Source organism: Hyperolius riggenbachi, chromosome 4 (assembly GCF_040937935.1).
Source record: "Hyperolius riggenbachi isolate aHypRig1 chromosome 4, aHypRig1.pri, whole genome shotgun sequence".
Lineage (NCBI taxonomy): Eukaryota > Metazoa > Chordata > Amphibia > Anura > Hyperoliidae > Hyperolius > Hyperolius riggenbachi.
In genome coordinates this window covers 281,216,861-281,235,872 of record NC_090649.1, presented here as the reverse complement: position 1 = coordinate 281,235,872, position 19,012 = coordinate 281,216,861, and the positions used below count along the sequence as shown (strand labels likewise).

Sequence of the window (19,012 nt, the reverse complement as noted above, 5' to 3'; positions counted from 1 at the left end):
TATTCAACAAGTGCTTTTTTAACCACTTGAGGACCTAGGGCTTTCTACCCCTTAAAGAGACACTGAAGCGAAAAAAAATATATGATATAATGAATTGGTTGTGTACTATGAATAATTACTAGAAGATTAGCAGCAAAGAAAATATTCTCATATTTTTATTTTCAGGTATATAGTGTTTTTTCTAACATTGCATCACTCTATAATATGTCCAGATTACACAACACTCAGCATTCAAAATGAGTCTTTCAGAGGAGTCTGTGAAGTAATAAACTCTTCTCTGCTAGAGGAAAAGTAAACAGTTCAATTACAGTTCAGATAATAAAAGTCAGATAACAGCCCTCTCCACTACCAAGTTGGTCGGAGAGCTTTATAGCTTTTTTGCATAGAGATAACAACTGGAGTTTCTCAACTCTTCCTGCACTGGAAACAATTAGACTGATGTATCTGATCTTAATGTTTTTTTTCTTAGCTGTACTACACATACAAATCATAATATCATCATTTTTTTTTCGCTTTAGTGTCTCTTTAAGGACCGGCCACTTTTTTTCCATTCAGACCACTGCAGCTTTCACGGTTTATTGCTCGCTCATACAACCTACCACCTAAATGAATTTTGGCTCCTTTTCTTGTCACTAATAAAGCTTTCTTTTGGTGCTATTTGATTGCTCCTGCGATTTTTACTTTTTATTATATTCATCAAAAAAGACATGAATTTTGGCAAAAAAATGATTTTTTTAACTTTCTGTGCTGACATTTTTCAAATAAAGTAAAATTTCTGTATACATGCAGCGTGAAAAATGTGGACAAACATGTTTTGGATAAAAAAAAAACCATTCAGTGTATATTTATTGGTTTGGGTAAAAGTTATAGCGTTTACAAACTATGGTGCAAAAAGTGAATTTTCCCATTTTCAAGCATCTCTGACTTTTCTGACCACCTGTCATGTTTCATGAGGGGCTAGAATTCCAGGATAGTATAAATACCCCCCAAATGACCCCATTTTGGAAAGAAGACATCCCAAAGTATTCACTGAGAGGCATAATGAGTTCATAGAAGATATTATTTTTTGTCACAAGTAAGCGGAAAATGACACTTTGTGACCAAAAAAAAGAAAAAAAAAAAAGTTTCCATTTCTTCTAACTTGCGACAAAAAAAAATGAAATCTGCCACGGACTCACCATGCCCCTCTCTGAATACCTTGAAGAGTCTACTTTCCAAAATGGGTCATTTGTGGGGTGTGCTTACTGTCCTGACATTTTGGGGGGTGCTAAATTGTAAGCACCCCTGTAAAGCCTAAAGGTGCTCATTGAACTTTGGACCCCTTAGCGCAGTTAGGCTGCAAAAAAGTGCCACACATGTGGTATTGCCATACTCAGGAGAAGTAGTATAATGTGTTTTGGGGGGTATTTTTACACATACCCATGCTGGGTGGGAGAAATATCTCTGTAAATGACAATTTTTTAATTTTTTTACACACAATTGTCCATTTACAGAGATCTTTCTCCCACTCAGCATGGGTATGTGTAAAAATACACCCCAAAACACATTATACTACTTCTCCTGAGTACGGCGATACCACATGTGTGGCACTTTTTTGCACCCTAACTGCACTAAAGGGCCCAAAGTCCAATGAGTACCTTTAGGATTTCACAGGTCATTTTGAGAAATTTCGTTTCAAGACTACTCCTCACGGTTTAGGGCCCCTAAAATGCCAGGGCAGTATAGGAACCCCACAAATGACCCCATTTTAGAAAGAAGACACCCCAAGGTATTCCGTTAGGAGTATGGTGAGTTCATAGAAGATTTTATTTTTTGTCACAAGTTAGCGGAAAATGACACTTTGTGAAAAAACACAATTAAAATCAATTTCCGCTAACTTGTGACAAAAAATAAAATCTTCTATGAACTCGCTATACTACTAACGGAATACCTTGGGGTGTCTTCTTTCTAAAATGGGGTCATTTGTGGGGTTCCTATACTGTCCTGGCATTTTAGGGGCCCTAAACCGTGAGGAGTAGTCTTGAAACGAAATTTCTCAAAATGACCTGTGAAATCCTAAAGATACTCATTGGACTTTGGACCCTTTAGCGCAGTTAGGGTGCAAAAAAGTGCCACACATGTGGTATCGCCGTACTCGGGAGAAGTAGTACAATGTGTTTTGGGGTGTATTTTTACACATACCCATGCTGGGTGAGAGAAATACCTCTGTAAATGGACAGTTGTGTGTAAAAAAATCAAAAGATTGTCATTTACAGAGGTATTTCTCCCACCCAGCATGGGTATGTGTAAAAATACACATAGGGGCCCAAAGTCCAATGAGTACCTTTAGGATTTCACAGGTCATTTTTGTTTCAAGACTACTCCTCACGGTTTAGGGCCCCTAAAATGCCAGGGCAGTATAGGAACCCCACTAATGACCCCATTTTAGAAAGAAGACACCCCAAGGTATTCCGTTAGGAGTATGGTGAGTTCATAGAAGTTTTTATTTTTTTGTCACAAGTTAGCGGAAATTGATTTTAATTGTTTTTTTCACAAAGTGTCATTTTCCGCTAACTTGTGACAAAAAATAAAATCTTCTATGAACTCACCATACTCCGTACGGAATACCTTTGGGTGTCTTCTTTCTAGAATGGGGTCATTTGTGGGGTTCCTATACTGCCCTGGCATTTTAGGGGCCCTAAACCGTGAGGAGTAGTCTTGAAACCAAATGTCGCAAAATGACCTGTGAAATCCTAAAGGTACTCATTGGACTTTGGGCCCCTTAGCGTACTTAGGGTGTAAAAAAGTGCCACACATGTGGTACCGCCGTACTCAGGAGAAGTAGTATAATGCGTTTTGGGGTGTATTTTTACACATACCCATGCTAAGTGGGAGAAATATCTCTGTAAATGACAATTGTTTGATTTTTTTACACACAATTGTCCATTTACATAGAAATGTCTCCCACCCAGCATGGGTATATGTAAAAATACACCCCAAAACACATTATACTACTTTTCCTGAGTACGGCGGTACCACATGTGTGACACTTTTTTGCAGCCTAGGTGCGCTAAGGGGCCCAACGTCCTATTCACAGGTCATTTTGAGGCATTTGTTTTCTAGACTACTCCTCGCGGTTTAGGGCCCATAAAATGCCAGGGCAGTATAGGAACCCCACAAGTGACCCCATTTTAGAAAGAAGACACCCCAAGGTATTCCGTTAGGTGTATGGCGAGTTCATAGAAGATTTTATTTTTTGTCACAAGTTAGTGAAAAATGACACTTTGTGAAAAAAAACCAATAAAAATCAATTTCCGCTAACTTTTGACAAAAAATAAAATCTTCTATGAACTCGTCATACACCTAACAGAATACCTTGGGGTGTCTTTTTTTCTAAAATGGGGTCACTTGTGGGGTTCCTATACCGCCCTGGCATTTTACGGGCCCAAAACCGTGAGTAGTCTGGAAACCAAATGTCTCAAAATAACTGTTCAGGGGTATAAGCATCTGCAAATTTTGATGACAGGTGGTCTATGAGGGGGCGAATTTTGTGGAACCGGTCATAAGCAGGGTGGCCTTTTAGATGACAGGTTGTATTGGGCCTGATCTGATGGATAGGAGTGCTAGGGGGGTGACAGGAGGTGATTGATGGGTGTCTCAGGGGGTGGTTAGAGGGGGAAATAGATGCAATCAATGCACTGGGGAGGTGATCGGAAGGGGGTCTGAGGGGGATCTGAGGGTTCGGCCGAGTGATCAGGAGCCCACACTGGGCAAATTAGGGCCTGATCTGATGGGTAGGTGTGCTAGGGGGTGACAGGAGGTGATTGATGGGTGTCTCAAGGTGTGATTAGAGGGGGGAATAGATGCAAGAAATGCACTGGCGAGGTGATCAGGGCTGGGGTCTGAGGGCATTCTGAGGGTGTGGACGGGTGATTGAGTGCCCTAGGGGCAGATAGGGGTCTAATCTGATAGGTAGCAGTGAAAGGGGGTGATTGATGGGTAATTAGTGGGTGTTTAGGGTAGAGAACAGATGTAAACACTGCACTTGGGAGGTGATCGGACGTCGGATCTGCGGGCGATCTATTGGTGTGGGTGGGTGATCAGATTGCCCGCAAGGGGCAGGTTAGGGGCTGATTGATGGGTGGCAGTGACAGCGGGTGATTGATGGGTGGCAGTGACAGGGGGTGATTGATGGGTGGCAGTGACGGGGTGATTGATGGGTGATTGATAGGTGATTGACAGGTAATCAGTGGGTTATTACAGGGGAGAACAGATGTAAATATTGCACTGGCGAATTGATAAGGGGGGGTCTGAGGGCAATCTGAGCGTGTAGGCGGGTGATTGGGTGCCCGCAAGGGGCAGATTAGGGTCTGATCTGATGGGTAACAGTGACAGGTGGTGATAGGGGGTGATTGATGGGTGATTGATGGGTAATTAGTGGGTGTTTAGAGGAGAGAATAGATGGAAACACTGCGCTTGGGTGGTGATCTGATGTCGGATCTGCGGGCGATCTATTGGTGTGGGTGGGTGATCAGTTTGCCCGCAAGGGGCAGGTTAGGGGCTGATTGATGGGTGGCAGTGACAGGGGGTGATTGATGGGTGGCAGTGACAGGGGGTGATTGATGGGTGATTGACAGGTGATTGACAGGTGATCAGTGGGTTATTACAGGGAAGGACAGATGTAAATAATGCCCTGGCGAATTGATAAGGGGGGGGGTCTGAGGGCAATCTGAGCGTGTAGGCGGGTGATTGGGTGCCCGCAAGGGGCAGATTAGGGTCTGATCTGATGGGTAACAGTGACAGGTGGTGATAGGGGGTGATTGATGGGTGATTGATGGGTAATTAGTGGGTGTTTAGAGGAGAGAATAGATGTAAACACTGCGCTTGGGTGGTGATCTGATGTCGGATCTGCGGGCGATCTATTGGTGTGGGTGGGTGATCAGATTGCCCGCAAGGGGCAGGTTAGGGGCTGATTGTTGGGTGGCAGTGACAGGGGGTGATTGATGGGTGATAGGTGATTGGCAGGTGATTGACAGGTGATCAGTGGGTTATTACAGGGAAGGACAGATGTAATTAATGCACTGGCGAATTGATAAGGGGGGGGGGTCTGAGGGCAATCTGAGCGTGTGGGCGGGTGATTGGGTGCCCGCAAGGGGCAGATTAGGGTCTGATCTGATAGGTAACAGTGACAGGTGGTGATAGGGGGTGATTGATGGGTGATTGATGGGTAATTAGTGGGTGTTTAGAGAAGATAACAGATGTAAACAATACATTTGGGAGGTAATCTGACGGCGGGTTTGCGGGCGATCTAATGGTGTGGGTGGGTGATCAGATTGCACGCAAGGGGCAGGTTAGGGGCTGATTGATGGGTGGCAGTGACAGGGGGTGATTGATGGGTGATAGGTGATTGGCAGGTGAGGGGGGGGTCAGAGGGCAATCTGAGCGTGTGGGCGGGTGATTGGGTGCCCGCAAGGGGCAGATTAGGGTCTGATCTGATAGGTAACAGTGACAGGTGGTGATAGGGGGTGATTGATGGGTAATTAGTGGGTGTTTAGAGGAGAGAATAGATGTAAACAATGGATTTGGGAGGTGATCTGATGTCGGATCTGCGGGCGATCTATTGGTGTGGGGGGGTGATCAGATTGCCCGCAAGGGGCAGGTTAGGGGCTGATTGATGGGTGGCAGTGACAGGGGGTGATTGGCGGGTGATTGACGGGTGATTGACAGGTGATTGACAGGTGATTGACAGGTGATCAGGGGGGATAGATGCATACAGTACATGGGGGGGGTCTGAGGGGGGGTCTGGGGATAATCTGAGGGGTGGGGGGGTGATCAGGAGGGAGCAGGGGGGGGGATAAAAAAAATTGCGTTGACAGATAGTGACAGGGAGTGATTGATGGGTGATTAGAGGGGTGATTGGGTGCAAACAGGGGTCTGGGGGGTGGGCAGGGGGGGGTCTGATGGGTGCTGTGGGCGATCTGGGGCAGGGGGGGGGAAATCAGTGTGCTTGGTGCAGACTAGGGTGGCTGCAGCCTGCCCTGGTGGTCCCTCGGACACTGGGACCACCAGGGCAGGAGGCAGCCTGTATAATACACTTTGTAAACATTACAAAGTGTATTATACACTTTGTATGCGGCGATCGTCGGGTTAACATCCCGCCGGCGCTTCCGTATGGCCGGCGGGATGTTGCGGCGGGTGAGCGGCGCCAGGCGGAGGCGGAGGATCGCGTCACGGATGACGTGATCGCTCCGCCCATGCCCCTACAAGGACCGCCGCCATTTGTCTATACGGCGGTCCTTGCGGCGTCCACTTCCCGGCCGCCTCTGTGCGTTAGGCGGTCGGGAAGTGGTTAATGCGTTCTCATGGCCCTGCTCATATACAAGATCTTCTCAAAAAATTAGCATATTAGCATAAAAGCTTGATGGAGATGAAGATTTCATTTTTCAGCATGACCTGGCACCTGCCCACAGTGCCAAAACCACTGGTAAATGGTTTACTGACCATGGTATTACTGTGCTCAATTGGCCTGCCAACTCTCCTGACCTGAACCCCATAGAGAATCTGTGGGATATTGTGAAGAGAAAGTTGAGAGACGCAAGATCCAACACTCTGGATGAGCTTAAGGCCGCTATTGAAGCATCCTGGGCCTCCATAACACCTGAGCAGTGCCACAGGCTGATTGCCTCCATGCCACGCCGCATTGAAACAGTCATTTCTGCAAAAGAATTCCCGACCAAGTATTGAGTGCATAACTGAACATAATTATTTGAAGGTTGACTTTTTTTTGTTTTAAAAACACTTTTCTTTTATTGGTCGGATGAAATATGCAAATTTTTTGAGATAGGAAAGTTGGGTTTTCATGAGCTGTATGGCAAAATCATCAATATTAAAACAATAAAAGGCTTGAACTACTTCAGTTGTGTGTATTTGTATCTAAAATATATGAAAGTCTAATGTTTATCAGTACATTACAGAAAATAATGAACTTTATCACAATATGCTAATTTTTTGAGAAGATCCTGTAGAGGGGGGAACCATGAGAATACATAACTTTGCACAATGCACTAGTGCCTACAAAGTGGCTCACGCACAGCTTGTTCCTCTGTGCACCAGCAGCTCAGTGCTACTACACAGTTGCGGGCTTTACTTGCACAGATGGCCCACACTTGCACAGTAGCACTGAGCCGCTCATGCATGGCTTTTTCCTCCATTTTTTGAGCTGCTCAATGCTTCTGCAAGGACAGGCTGTCAGTGTATCTGTGCATGGCAGCAGCCCGCATATACGGATGAGATCATGGCTGGAAGGAATAAGAGGGTTTCAGCGAGTAGCGGTGGGGTGAAGGAGGATCGGAGAAGCCTTTGGATCATCCAGAGGATTCCCTCTACTGAGGTAAGTATCTAACTTTACTTTTTGTTTTTCCACAGGTTTGCTTTAACTGAGATTACAGTAGGCTCAAAACACCCAACCTTTGATAAAATTTGGAAGCCTTGAAAATATTACCTGGCCACCAGTGTTACTGCTAATGCTAATGTATAATATTCTGAGCCGGCTGTTTTGGGTCTGGGATGGTGGGTCACCTTGTTTTTGGATCTGCCTTTTCATCTTTATCTCCTCTTTTCTGTTTCTTTTATTTTCTTCTCTTTTCTTTTTTCTTCCTTTTCTTGTTCTTTTTTCCTGCTATTTTTTCTCTCATTTTGGAGGGGTGGGAAGGATTTAAGGTCCTCGCCGGAGGCCCACCAGCCATTCTGGGTCTGGTGGCCCCTTAGTATTATGGGAGTAGTTATTTCTCTCCCTTTGTCTCTTTTTTGTGAGAATAGTTCATTACGGGTAATGCTGCTGTGTGTTTAGTGGTGGTATTGCCTGTTATTGTGACTCAAATCCATAATGTACTGTTTCAATTGTGACTGGGATCTCTCTACCCTGTTTTCATATATTGTTGCCCTCGGGTGATTGCTGTTCCTTGTTTTTTTTCTTGAAAATTCAATAAAAGTATTTGAAATAGAAAACACCCAACCTTGTGGTTGTTATTATGCATTCACATAGTGCTGATGAATGATTTCCACTATACTTTACAGAGAGGATCAAATGATTTATCTCACAAAGTAAGTAAGTCACTATTTAATGTCAATGTAACTCACAATTTAATATCTTTAATATTTGTACAGTATATCCATCATAATCATAGATACTAATGTACAGAATTGTGTTTTTTTTGTCAGGTGATAATGGTACAGCGATTAAAGTGCCTCAACAGATTGACATAGCTGCTCAAGTGGCTTCAGGGATGGCATATCTGGAAACCCAGAACTTCATCCACAGAGATTTAGCTGCCAGAAATGTACTTGTTGGAGAAAACAGTGTTTACAAAGTAGCAGATTTTGGTCTTGCTCGGGTCTTTGAGGTACAACTAAGTTCATGTTTCCTAAAAATAAGTCTGATAGTTGTGTAACACAATACAGCATACATCGCTGTAATCTTAGTGACATCTGATCATTTGGCCCAGTTCTTCCAATATCTATGTAGATAAGTAATGTCCTTATTATGTCAAAGACTTTTTGGCGTATTAGAACTTCTTTTTAGATAAAATTACATGCATAATAGATTTGCATTTCCTGAAAATATAAAAATAATCTTTCATGATCCTTTTGAGGGACAATCTATCATCTATACATTGATGTCAGTGGCCTTCTCTCTGGCAAGCTGGATTCAACCATCCTGCTATTGTACTTTACACTGCAATCTATAATTATTATTGATTTATCAAGTGCCAATATATTACATGGCACTGTACAGAGTAAGGAAACTACATGGGGTACATAATAATACAGACAATGGTATACACCAAATTTAGACTCTGGTACAAAATACAGAATTGGTAGACATGGTAATTATAGTGATAAATGTAAGAAGATGAATAAAATGTATAACAAATTCCAAGACACAGAAGTGCAAAGGTGCCCTGCCCTTGTGGGCTTAAAATCTAAGGGTCAACACACACCATGCAATCTTGGTTGTACAGATTTACCAAATCTATGTAGTATAAGGGTAAACAGATTGAAAATACCTTGAATGATTGATTGGATAAGCTCTTATACTTCATGAAAGTGGCAAGATTGAACAACCAAGATTGTATGGTGTGTGTTGAGCTTAAAGGATTACTATGCAAGCGTGGGCTGAACTTGCACCTCTGCAATACGGCGCAATCGCAAGAGAATATATCTTGCTGGTTCTCCCATTCTCCATAGGACGGAATAGTCTGCTTGACAGAGAACCTGAGCAGCTCATTTATTATGATATTTTTATTTAAGGATGAGATTTATGAGCCCAGAAGTGATGTAAGGCTTCCACTGAAATGGACAGCACCAGAAGCCATCCGCCTAAACAAATTCACGGTGAAATCTGATGTCTGGTCATTTGGTATCCTTCTTTTTGAAATAGTGTCGTATGGAAAGATGCCATATCAAGGTATGCACATATGCTGTATTGCCAGTATTTCTAGTATGAGAATGTGATTTAGCTTTCTGTGATCTGAATCCTCAGAATTATAACTATAGCACATGGCATAACTAGTTTATTGTCTTTCTTTCTTTCTTTCTTTTATTTTTTTTAAAGAAAGTAAATGCATTTCTTGCTGACAGAGATGTAAGTGAAATGTCTAGTCGGCACGCAATGCATTTGCCAAGACTTGCACCTTTAATGACAGTTAGCAGTGCTTCCATGCTTTTCATCAATAAAGTCAGGGAATGGATGTAGCCTGCATAGCTAGCATGTTTAAACTCAGAAACTTGCCTGGAAAGTATTGATTGCTTGGATATGTGATGTGCAATGTGCCAGCTATTTGTACCTGCAGTTTGCATAGCGGGTGGCCCCAGTGCCCACTACATTATTGTGTGGCGCTGACGCCCAAATTCCCTTAATTACTGATATTAACATGGATCTCTATGGAGCATCCAAACGTTTGCGGCACAAAATATTTATCATGTACAACTGTGAAGGCAGCGTGGTTATTGGCTGGTTTGCCATGGGGGTGGGGACGGTTAGGCATCAGAGGGAAAGTAGATTAGGGTGAGACATCGGTGGGGGGGTTGGGTTAGGCTAAGGTATTGGTGGAAGGGTCGGTTAGGTATCAGAGAGGGGTTTACGTTAGGATTAGGCATTGGCGGATGGATCAGTTAGGGTTAGGCATCAGTTGGGGGGAAGGGTTAGGTAGAGGATGGGCTTGTGTGAGAATAGGATTAGGTTTAGTGATAGTAAAATATCTGTTAAATTTACTTACATTTTACTATCAAACTGACCACTGCTCAATAGTAGAATATCTGTAATTTTACCAGTATTCTACTAATGTCTATTTCCAGTGCCAATTTAGCATGTACATAATTTTCAAGGGTAATACTAAGCAAATATTTTTGATTTTATTTTAGTTATTTACCGTATATACTCAGCTCTGATTCGCAATATAAAAGTACAGAGGTCATCTTATATACGAGTCATACCTAAATTTCTGACTCAAAGCAAGGGGTAAAGGGCGCACTTAGAGATGCATTGTCCCCTTCCCACCTGCTCTACAGTCCTGGCCAAAAGTTTTGAGACTGTCAAAAATATGAGTTTTCACAAATTTTGCTGCTAAACTGCTTTTAGATCTTTGTTTCAGTAGTTTATGTGATGTACTGAAATATAATTATTAGCACTTCATATGTTTCAAAGGCTTTTATTGACAATTACATGCGATTTATGCAAAGAGTCAGTATTTGCAGTGTTGGCCCTTCTTTTTCAGGACCTCTGCAATTCGACTGAGCATGCTTTCAACAGTGTTGCTCGGATACCTCATTATCCTATTCGAGTTTGTTTGAATTCGGATAGTAAACTATCCGAATTCACTCGAAGTTCAATATCCGATGTAATCGAATATCCGATTCGACCTCGGATATCCGACGTCACTATCCGAGTCTGTATTCGAGTAAAATATTCGAGCTGGCCTTAAATAGCTTGTAAAACTTGTATTGGAGGTCAATGATGCATGAAACCTTTTTTATGAAGAAAAACATCAAGTGATTATGTGGTGATGTAGTAGTTATAAAAAAGGTCTCAAAAAAGTAAATTAACTTCATGAAAAGTGTTTGCATGAGAAGGTGTGTCCAAAATGGTTGTTGGAAGTCTTCATTTACGTCGTCTTCATCTTCTTCTTCTATATCTTCTTCTTCTATATCTTCTTCTTCTTCTTCTATATCTTCTTCTTCATCTTCTTCTATATCTTCTTCTTCTATATCTTCTTCTTCTTCTATATCTTCTTCTTCTTCTATATCTTCTTCTTCTTCTATATCTTCTTCTTCTTCTATATCTTCTTTTTCTATATTTTCTTATCTATATCTTCTTTTTCTATATTTTCTTATCTATATCTTCTTCTTCTTCTTCTTCTTCTTCTTCTTCTTCTTCTTCTTCTTCTTCTTCTTCTTCTTCTTCTTCTTCTTCTTCTTCTTCTTCTTCTTCTTCTATATCTTCTTCTTCTTCTTCTTCTATATCTTCTTCTTCTTCTATATCTTCTTCTTCTATATCTTCTTCTTCTTCTATATCTTCTTCTTCTTCTTCTATATCTTCTTCATCTTCTTCTATATCTTTTTCTTCTTCTTCTTCTTCATCTTCTTCTTCTATATCTTCTTCTTCTATATCTTCTTCATCTTCTTCATCTTCCAGATCTTCTTCTTCTATATCTTCTTCTTCTATATCTTCTTCATCTTCTTCATCTTCTTCTATATCTTCTTCTTCTATATCTTCTTCTTCTCCATCATCTTCTTCTTCTTCTTCCTCTTCTTCTCTATCATTATATTATGTGTCTTGGTTTTCCTTTCTTTTGTAATATTTTTTTTTACTTCATTTGTGGAAATATTTTATTTTAATAACACCATAGTTATATTTGTGCTGATGGCAAAATAGGTAGGTAGTGGCACATTGCAAGCCACAGCGCCTTTTTCTGTGTACCCTGGCGGTGGTAAAACACAGACATCAGCAGGAGGAGGAAGTAGTTGCAGGCTTGCAGCTATTTGTAGTGTGTGGTAATAGTCGGTCGGTACTCGGTAGGAGAGTGGGTGGGCAGGTGGCAGTAGAAAATAGTTCTTCTTCTGTTCTCCCTGGCAGTGGTAGCAGCCCACAGACAGCAGAAGCTCAATGCAGCTACAGGAGGAGGAGTAATGTGTGTCAGGCAGTGTGATGTGACTGACATAATAGGCCCTGGTACCTAGCGGTGGTACCAGGGCCATAAATGAACATCATGAGGTTCCAGACAGCGGTCGTGAAGCCCACATTGTGTCCAATACACAATTGGGACAGCACAGTTTTCAACCCGGACACCTCTAAAATAATTACAATTTTTTTTTTTTTAAATGATTGCAGCTATTGTTGAGCGTAATAGCTGGTGGCGCATGGGCAGCAGCACCTTGTAATGTGTTTCCTGGCAGTGGAGAGGAGACACAGACAGCAGGAGGAAATATAACAGCAGGCAGCGTGAGGAGGATAAGTGTGTGGCAGACTGGCATTTGGCAGCAGGCAGGAGGGCAGGCAGCGAGACATAGTAGGCCCTGGGTCCTAGCGGTGGTTCCAGGGCCGTAAATACACAGCATGTGGTTCCAGACAGCGGTCATGAAGCCCACATTGTGTCCAATACACAATTGGGACAGCACAGTTTTCAACCCGGACACCTCTAAAATAATTACAATTTTTTTTTTCAAATTAATGCAGCTATTGTTGAGCGTAATAGCTAGTGGCGCTTGGGCAGCAGCACCTTGTAATGTGTTCCCTGCCAGTGCGGAGGAGACACAGACAGCAGGAGGAAATATAACAGCAGGCAGCGTGAGGAGGATAAGTGTGTGGCAGACTGGCATTTGGCAGCAGGCAGGAGGGCAGGCAGCGAGACATAGTAGGCCCTGGGTCCTAGCGGTGGTTCCAGGGCCGTAAATACACAGTATGAGGTTCCAGACAGCGGTCGTGAAGCCCACATTGTGTCCAATACACAATTGGGACAGCACAGTTTTCAACCCGGACACCTCTAAAATAATTACAATTTTTTTATTTATTTTTTTCAAATTAATGCAGCTATTGTTGAGCGTAATAGCTGGTGGCACTTGGGCAGCAGCACCTTGTAATGTGTTCCCTGGCAGTGGAGACACAGACAGCAGGATGAAATATAACAGCAGCAGCAACAGGTGTATGTGTGTGTGCCAGTCGTCACTTCATGTACCCCTCTCGCCGACAACAGGGGCCATGAATTCGCCTTCCACCCAAGCCTGGTTCATTTTGAGAAACGTCAGTCTGTCCACAGACTTGTGAGACAGACGAGATCGCTTCTCAGTGACGACTCCACCGGCTGCACTGAAGCAACGCTCTGACAGTACACTGGAAGGGGGGCAGGAGAGCACTTCCAGGGCGTACTGCGCAAGCTCGCTCCAGATCGGCAGGTGCTTGACCTAATACTCCATGGAATCAACAGGGGCCACGCTGTCAAGCCCACTGAAGGACCCTCATTTGTTGCGCGCGGTCTCCTCCTGCAGGCAGGAACTGGCTGAGCTTCCCCTTCAGACGTGGGTCCAGCATCATGCAGATCCAGATGTCCTCCCTCTGCTTCATCTGGATCACCCTTGGGTCCTTCCGCAGGCACTTCAGCATGTGCGCTGCCATTGGGAACAGTCTGGCCACGTCTGTTGGCACATCATCGGCAGCCCCAGAGCCGACATTGCTGTCCTCCTCTGCCTCCTCCACCTCATCCTCTCTCCACCCCCACACCAGTCCAGCTGTGCTCTGTTGCTCCCCCTCATCAGCAGCAAGGTCAGGGACCTCCACCAACTCCGAGCCCTCCTCCTCAGAGGTGGCCTGTGAAGCTGCCTGCAGCTTCTGCTGGTTCAAGGCTGCCGCTCCCTCTTCCACCAGTGCATACAGGGCCCTGTCCAGCACACACACCAAGGGGACCCACTCGCACACCATTGCATGGTCCCTGCTCACCATGTTGGTGGCCTGCAAGAAGGGTGCCAGGACTGAGCACACCTGCTGCATGTGCCCCCAGTCCTCCGTGGAGATGATGGATGGGAGGTTGGTGGCGGCACGCCCAGTTGCAGTGAGGGAGGCAACTGTTGCTCGTGCAACGTACTGGCTGACAGCCTGCCTCTGTTCAACCAGACGCTCCAACATCGCCAGGGTGGAGTTCCAGCGAGTTGGAACATCGAGCATGAGTCGGTGCTGTGGCAGGTGCAGCTCCTTCCAGGCTCGCCACGGCTGCAGGCGAGTGCCGGAAGTGACGCACAACCTTCCTTGCCACCTCAAGGAATCGGTCCATCCCCTGGTAGGTCCGCAGGAACTTTTGGACTACCAGGTTCAGGACGTGCGCCAGGCAGGGGATGTGGGTCAGGTCTCCCCTGCTGATGGCAGCAACCAGGTTTGCCCCATTGTCGGACACCACCTCTCCGACTCTGAGGCCTCTGGGGGTCAGCCAATTCCTCTCCTGCTCTCGGAGTTTGGCCAGAACGTGGTTCACCGTCAGTTTGGTCTTCCCCAGGCTGACCAATTCCAGCAGCGCTTGGCAGTGGCGGGGCTTCACGCTGCTGCTGAGGCGGGGGGTTTGGGCTGGTGTGGTGGAGGATGGAAGCGGATCAGAGGAACCTGCTGCTGTTCCGCTGACCCTGCATGGTGGCACCACCCACTGCGTTGTTGGTGCTGCTGCTGCTCTGACAGTGCCCGATGCTGCTCCCCCCTCCTCACCCCCTTCCACCAAGCTGACTCAATGCACGGTGAAGGACAGATAGCGGACTGTCCCAAACCAGCTGCTCCACGAGTCCATGGTGACGTGGACCCGTTGACCAACCGCATGCTCCAGCCCTCTTCCGACATTGGCCATCACAGAGCGGTGAAGTGCAGGGATGGCCGTGCGTGCAAAATAATGTCGGCTGGGGATTGGCCAATCGGGGGCTGCACACATCAGGAGTGCACACATGTCGCTCCCCTCCTGCACAAGGGAATAAGGCAGGAGTTGGGAGCACATGGCCCGTGCCAGCAAGCCGTTCAGCTGACGCACGCGATGGCTGCTGGGAGGCAGAACCCTGACCACCCCCTGGAAGGTGTCGCTGAGCAGGGTCTGGCGAGGTCTTTTGCTGGCACGGGAAGCAGTGGAGGGAACAGAGGAGGCCACTGAGGACTGGCTGCCAGAACAGGCTTCAGTTGCAGAGGGAGGAGGAGCAGTGCGTTGCTGACGCACTCCTGCTGCCGACGGCTTCGCAGTGGTGGCGGGTCTGCCACTGCCAGCTTCCTTCAACATCACAAACTCCTCATGCTCGTGAAAGTGTTTCCCTGCAAGGTGGGGATAGCTCGGATAGCTAGGATATCTCCGGATAGCTGCTTGCTATCCGAGTGCGCTCGGATAGCACAGCCCGGATAGCTAATACTATTCGAGCTCGCTATTTGAGCTTGAATAGTGAAAAAAGAGCTAGGATATCCGAGTACCTCGGATATCCTAGCTCAGATGAGCATCACTGGCTCTTAATCAACTTCTGGGCCAAATCCTGACTGATAGCAACCCATTCTTTCATAATCACTTCTTTGAGTTTCTCAGAATTAGTTGTTTTTTGTTTGTCCACCCGCCTCTTGAGGAATGATCACAAGTTCATAATGGGATTAAGATCTGGGGAGTTTACAGGCCATGGACCCAACATTTCAATGTTTTGGTCCCCGAGCCACTTAGTTATCACTTTTACCTTATGACACGGTGCTCCATCGTGCTGGAAAATGCATTGTTCTTCACCAAACTGTTATTGGATTGTTGGAAGACGTTGCTGTTGGAGGGTGTTTTGGTACCACCATTCTTTATTCATGGCTGTGTTTTTTGGCAAAATTGTGAGTGAGCCCACTCCCTTGGATGATAGGCAACCCCACACACGAATAGTCTCATGATGCTTTACTGTTGGCATGACACAGGACTGATGGTAGTGCTCACCTTTCTTCTCCTGACAAGACGTTTTCCAGATGTCCCAAACAATCAGAAAGGGGCTTCATCAGAGAATATGACTTTGCCCCAGTCCTCAGCAGTCTGTTCACCATACTTTCTGCAGAAGATCAATCTGTCCCTGATGTTTTTTGGGAGAGAAGTGGCTTCTTTGCTGCCCTTCTTGACACCAGGCCATCTTCCAAAAGTCATCGCCTCACTGTGCGTGCAGATGCGCTCACACCTGCCTGCTGCCTGAGCAACCTCTGCACTGGTTGCACTCCAATCCCGCAGCTGAATCCTCTTTAGGAGGTGATCCTGGCGCTTGTTGGACTTTCTTGGACGCCCTGAAGCCTTCTTAACAAGAATTGAACCTCTTTCCTTGAAGTTCTTGATGATCCTATAAATTGTTGACTTAGGTGCAATCTTAGTAGCCACAATATCCTTGCCTGTGAAGCCATTTTTATGCAACGCAATGATGGCTGCATGCGTTTCTTTGCTGGTCACCATGGTTAACAATGGAAAATCAATGATTTCAAGCATCATCCTCCTTTTAACATGTAAAGTCTGCCATTCTAACCCAATCAGCCTGACATAATGATCTCCAGCCTTGTGCTCGTCAACATTCTCAACAAGAGTTAACAAGACGATTACTGAAATGATCTCAGCAGGTCCTTTAATGACAGCAATGAAATGCAGTGGAAAGGTTTTTTGGGATTCAGTTAATTTTCATGCTAAAGAAGGACAATGCAATTCATCTGAACACTTTTCATAACATTCTGGAGTATATGCAAATTGCTGTTATAAAAACTTAAGCACCAACTTTTTTTTTTTTTGACGGTCTCAAAACTTTAGGCCAGGACTGTACATTGCATTGAGGGGAAATAAAGAGTTTGTGGGAGGAGGACCATACATATGTGAATTTGTACAACATTTTATGTTCAAAAGCTGCAGTAACCCTATCTTCAGTTCCCTTTTCTTAAACTTGTGAGATTTTCCAGTAGTATCATACTCTGAGAGCAATCCAGTATATAATACAAGAGCAACATATGTTTAGCATTGTTTCAGTGGTATTAACCCCCCCCCCCCCCCCCCCGGCTGCTGTCATAGTATGCTGTTTCTGCTGCTAGTAAACTTCGCTCAGCAGCCGGAGAGGAATTATGGATGGGCTTCTGTGAGGCAAAAATTGTTCTACCACAGCTTTGGGTATGCATCGCATTAGAGGGGGTTTGGATCCAGGGGAGTGAGTTACATGACAGTTTTGCAGGGGGGCATGCGACTTGCTGCTATGCTACACTTTCATTGAACAGTGTTGCAAAAAGAAAGTGATATACAGTAAATGTAAATCTACAGTATCTATATAAAATCGGATTTGTGTATGTATGTATGTATGTGCCGTGATCATTCAAAAAAATGCTTTGACCGATTTCAACAAAACTTTGTATCCAGACCCCTTACTGCCTGGGATGATATGTTCTGGGAGTCTCGCGTCCCCCTGCACACCTGGGCGGAACTCAAACAGGCATTTCACCCATTCAAGTAATTGGAACAAAAATAAAAAGGCTGCCATTCTCACAGCAGTAAAGCCAGAGTCCCCAAATTTGGCACAGTTTGTCGCTTCGTAACTGAGGTTAAAAATTCAGGGCAAGTGGGCGGAGCATAAAACAGCCAATCAAATTTCAGCCTTTCATTTTCAATGGGAAAATATGCACTGCAGTCATTCTTCCACTGTTAGTCGCAGGGTTTTCAAACTTGGCACAGTTGGTCACTGGGGCACTGGAATTAATATTTAGGAAAGTGGGTGAAGCCTACATCAACCAATCAAAATTAACCTATTTATTTTCAAGGGCAATATTTAAACTGCTGCCATTCTTATACTGTTAATGGAAGAGGCCTCAAACCTGCTACAGTCAGTAATTGGGTGACTGGAGTTCAAATTCACTAAAGGGGGCAGAGCCACAAACAGTCATTCAGAACCCAGAAGCTCACAAACTTGGTCATTGAGTGACTGTGTGTCAAGGTTTCAAGAATTGGGTGTGACCAAAAACAAATTTTACTGGGAGAATGGAAACTCGCCATTCTTACACTGTTAATGGCAGAGTTCTTAAACTTTGCACAGTTGATCACTTGGTGACTGGGATTAATATTCAGAAAAGTGGGTGGACAAAAGCCAATCAAAATTCACCAATTGATTTTCAGGGGGAATATTTAAATTGCTGCCACTCTTGCACTGTTAAGAGGCCTCAAACCTGGTACAGTTGGTCATTGGGTGACTGGGGGCTTAAATTCCAAAAAGGGGGTGGAGCCACAAACAGCCAATCAGATGTTTTTCATTTCAATGGGAACATTCAAATAATTCATGCTAAGGACTACAAAGCTTGGTCAACAACCAAATACATACCCAGGCAACGCTGGGTCATCAGCTAGTGTATTATAACTTCAACTCTTATTTACATCCATTTTAGATGGGAAATATGTAATTGCCCAGAATGATGGTCACCAGATGTAAGCTACATGTTTACCAGCTATGTAATTTTCCTTTTGACATGAAGATAGATATAATAGCTAGATATTTGCATTATCTTGCCCATAAAGGTTCATGGTTAATCAGATTTAGGAATTGTCAATCAACCTCCAGCTGATTTGTGGAATGTAATGTGTGACTCTTTAGTGATGCAGCAGTTTACTTCAGGCCAATTGACCACCACTGCTGTACACTATAGGGGGACCACACACGTCCCTGGACGGGGACAGATTAGATGGCTGCATATCGGGGCCTGGAAAAGTTATTGGATGCATTTGGGGGCCAAGAGCTGTTAATGGCTTCAGTACGTTATGTAGTGCAAACCATAACGCCTCCTGGTCCCTAAGTGCAGCTGTTAACTATGCTGGATAGACTTATACTTGAGTCGTTTAAAAATTCTAGCATAAGAGGGTCAAATAATTAAATTCTTAAGTCAGCATTTGCCCATTGTAAAATCTTTCCTCACCCTGATTTACATTTTGACATTTATAACAGTTGGCAACATCTTCAGTCCTATCGGGTGCATCTCTGCAGAATGTTTGGTTACTGC

General features: G+C 44.6%; 1 protein-coding gene across 1 annotated transcript in view; it reads left to right on the top strand.

The window, feature by feature from the left end:
* The window catches only part of FRK (fyn related Src family tyrosine kinase), a 106,957-nt gene that overhangs the window by 84,489 nt on the left and 3,456 nt on the right, over positions 1-19,012 (top strand). The window contains exons 6-7 of the mRNA XM_068231328.1: positions 8,200-8,381; positions 9,289-9,445. Coding sequence (XP_068087429.1) covers positions 8,200-8,381; positions 9,289-9,445 — 339 coding nt within the window. The remainder of the gene's footprint in view (positions 1-8,199; positions 8,382-9,288; positions 9,446-19,012) is intronic.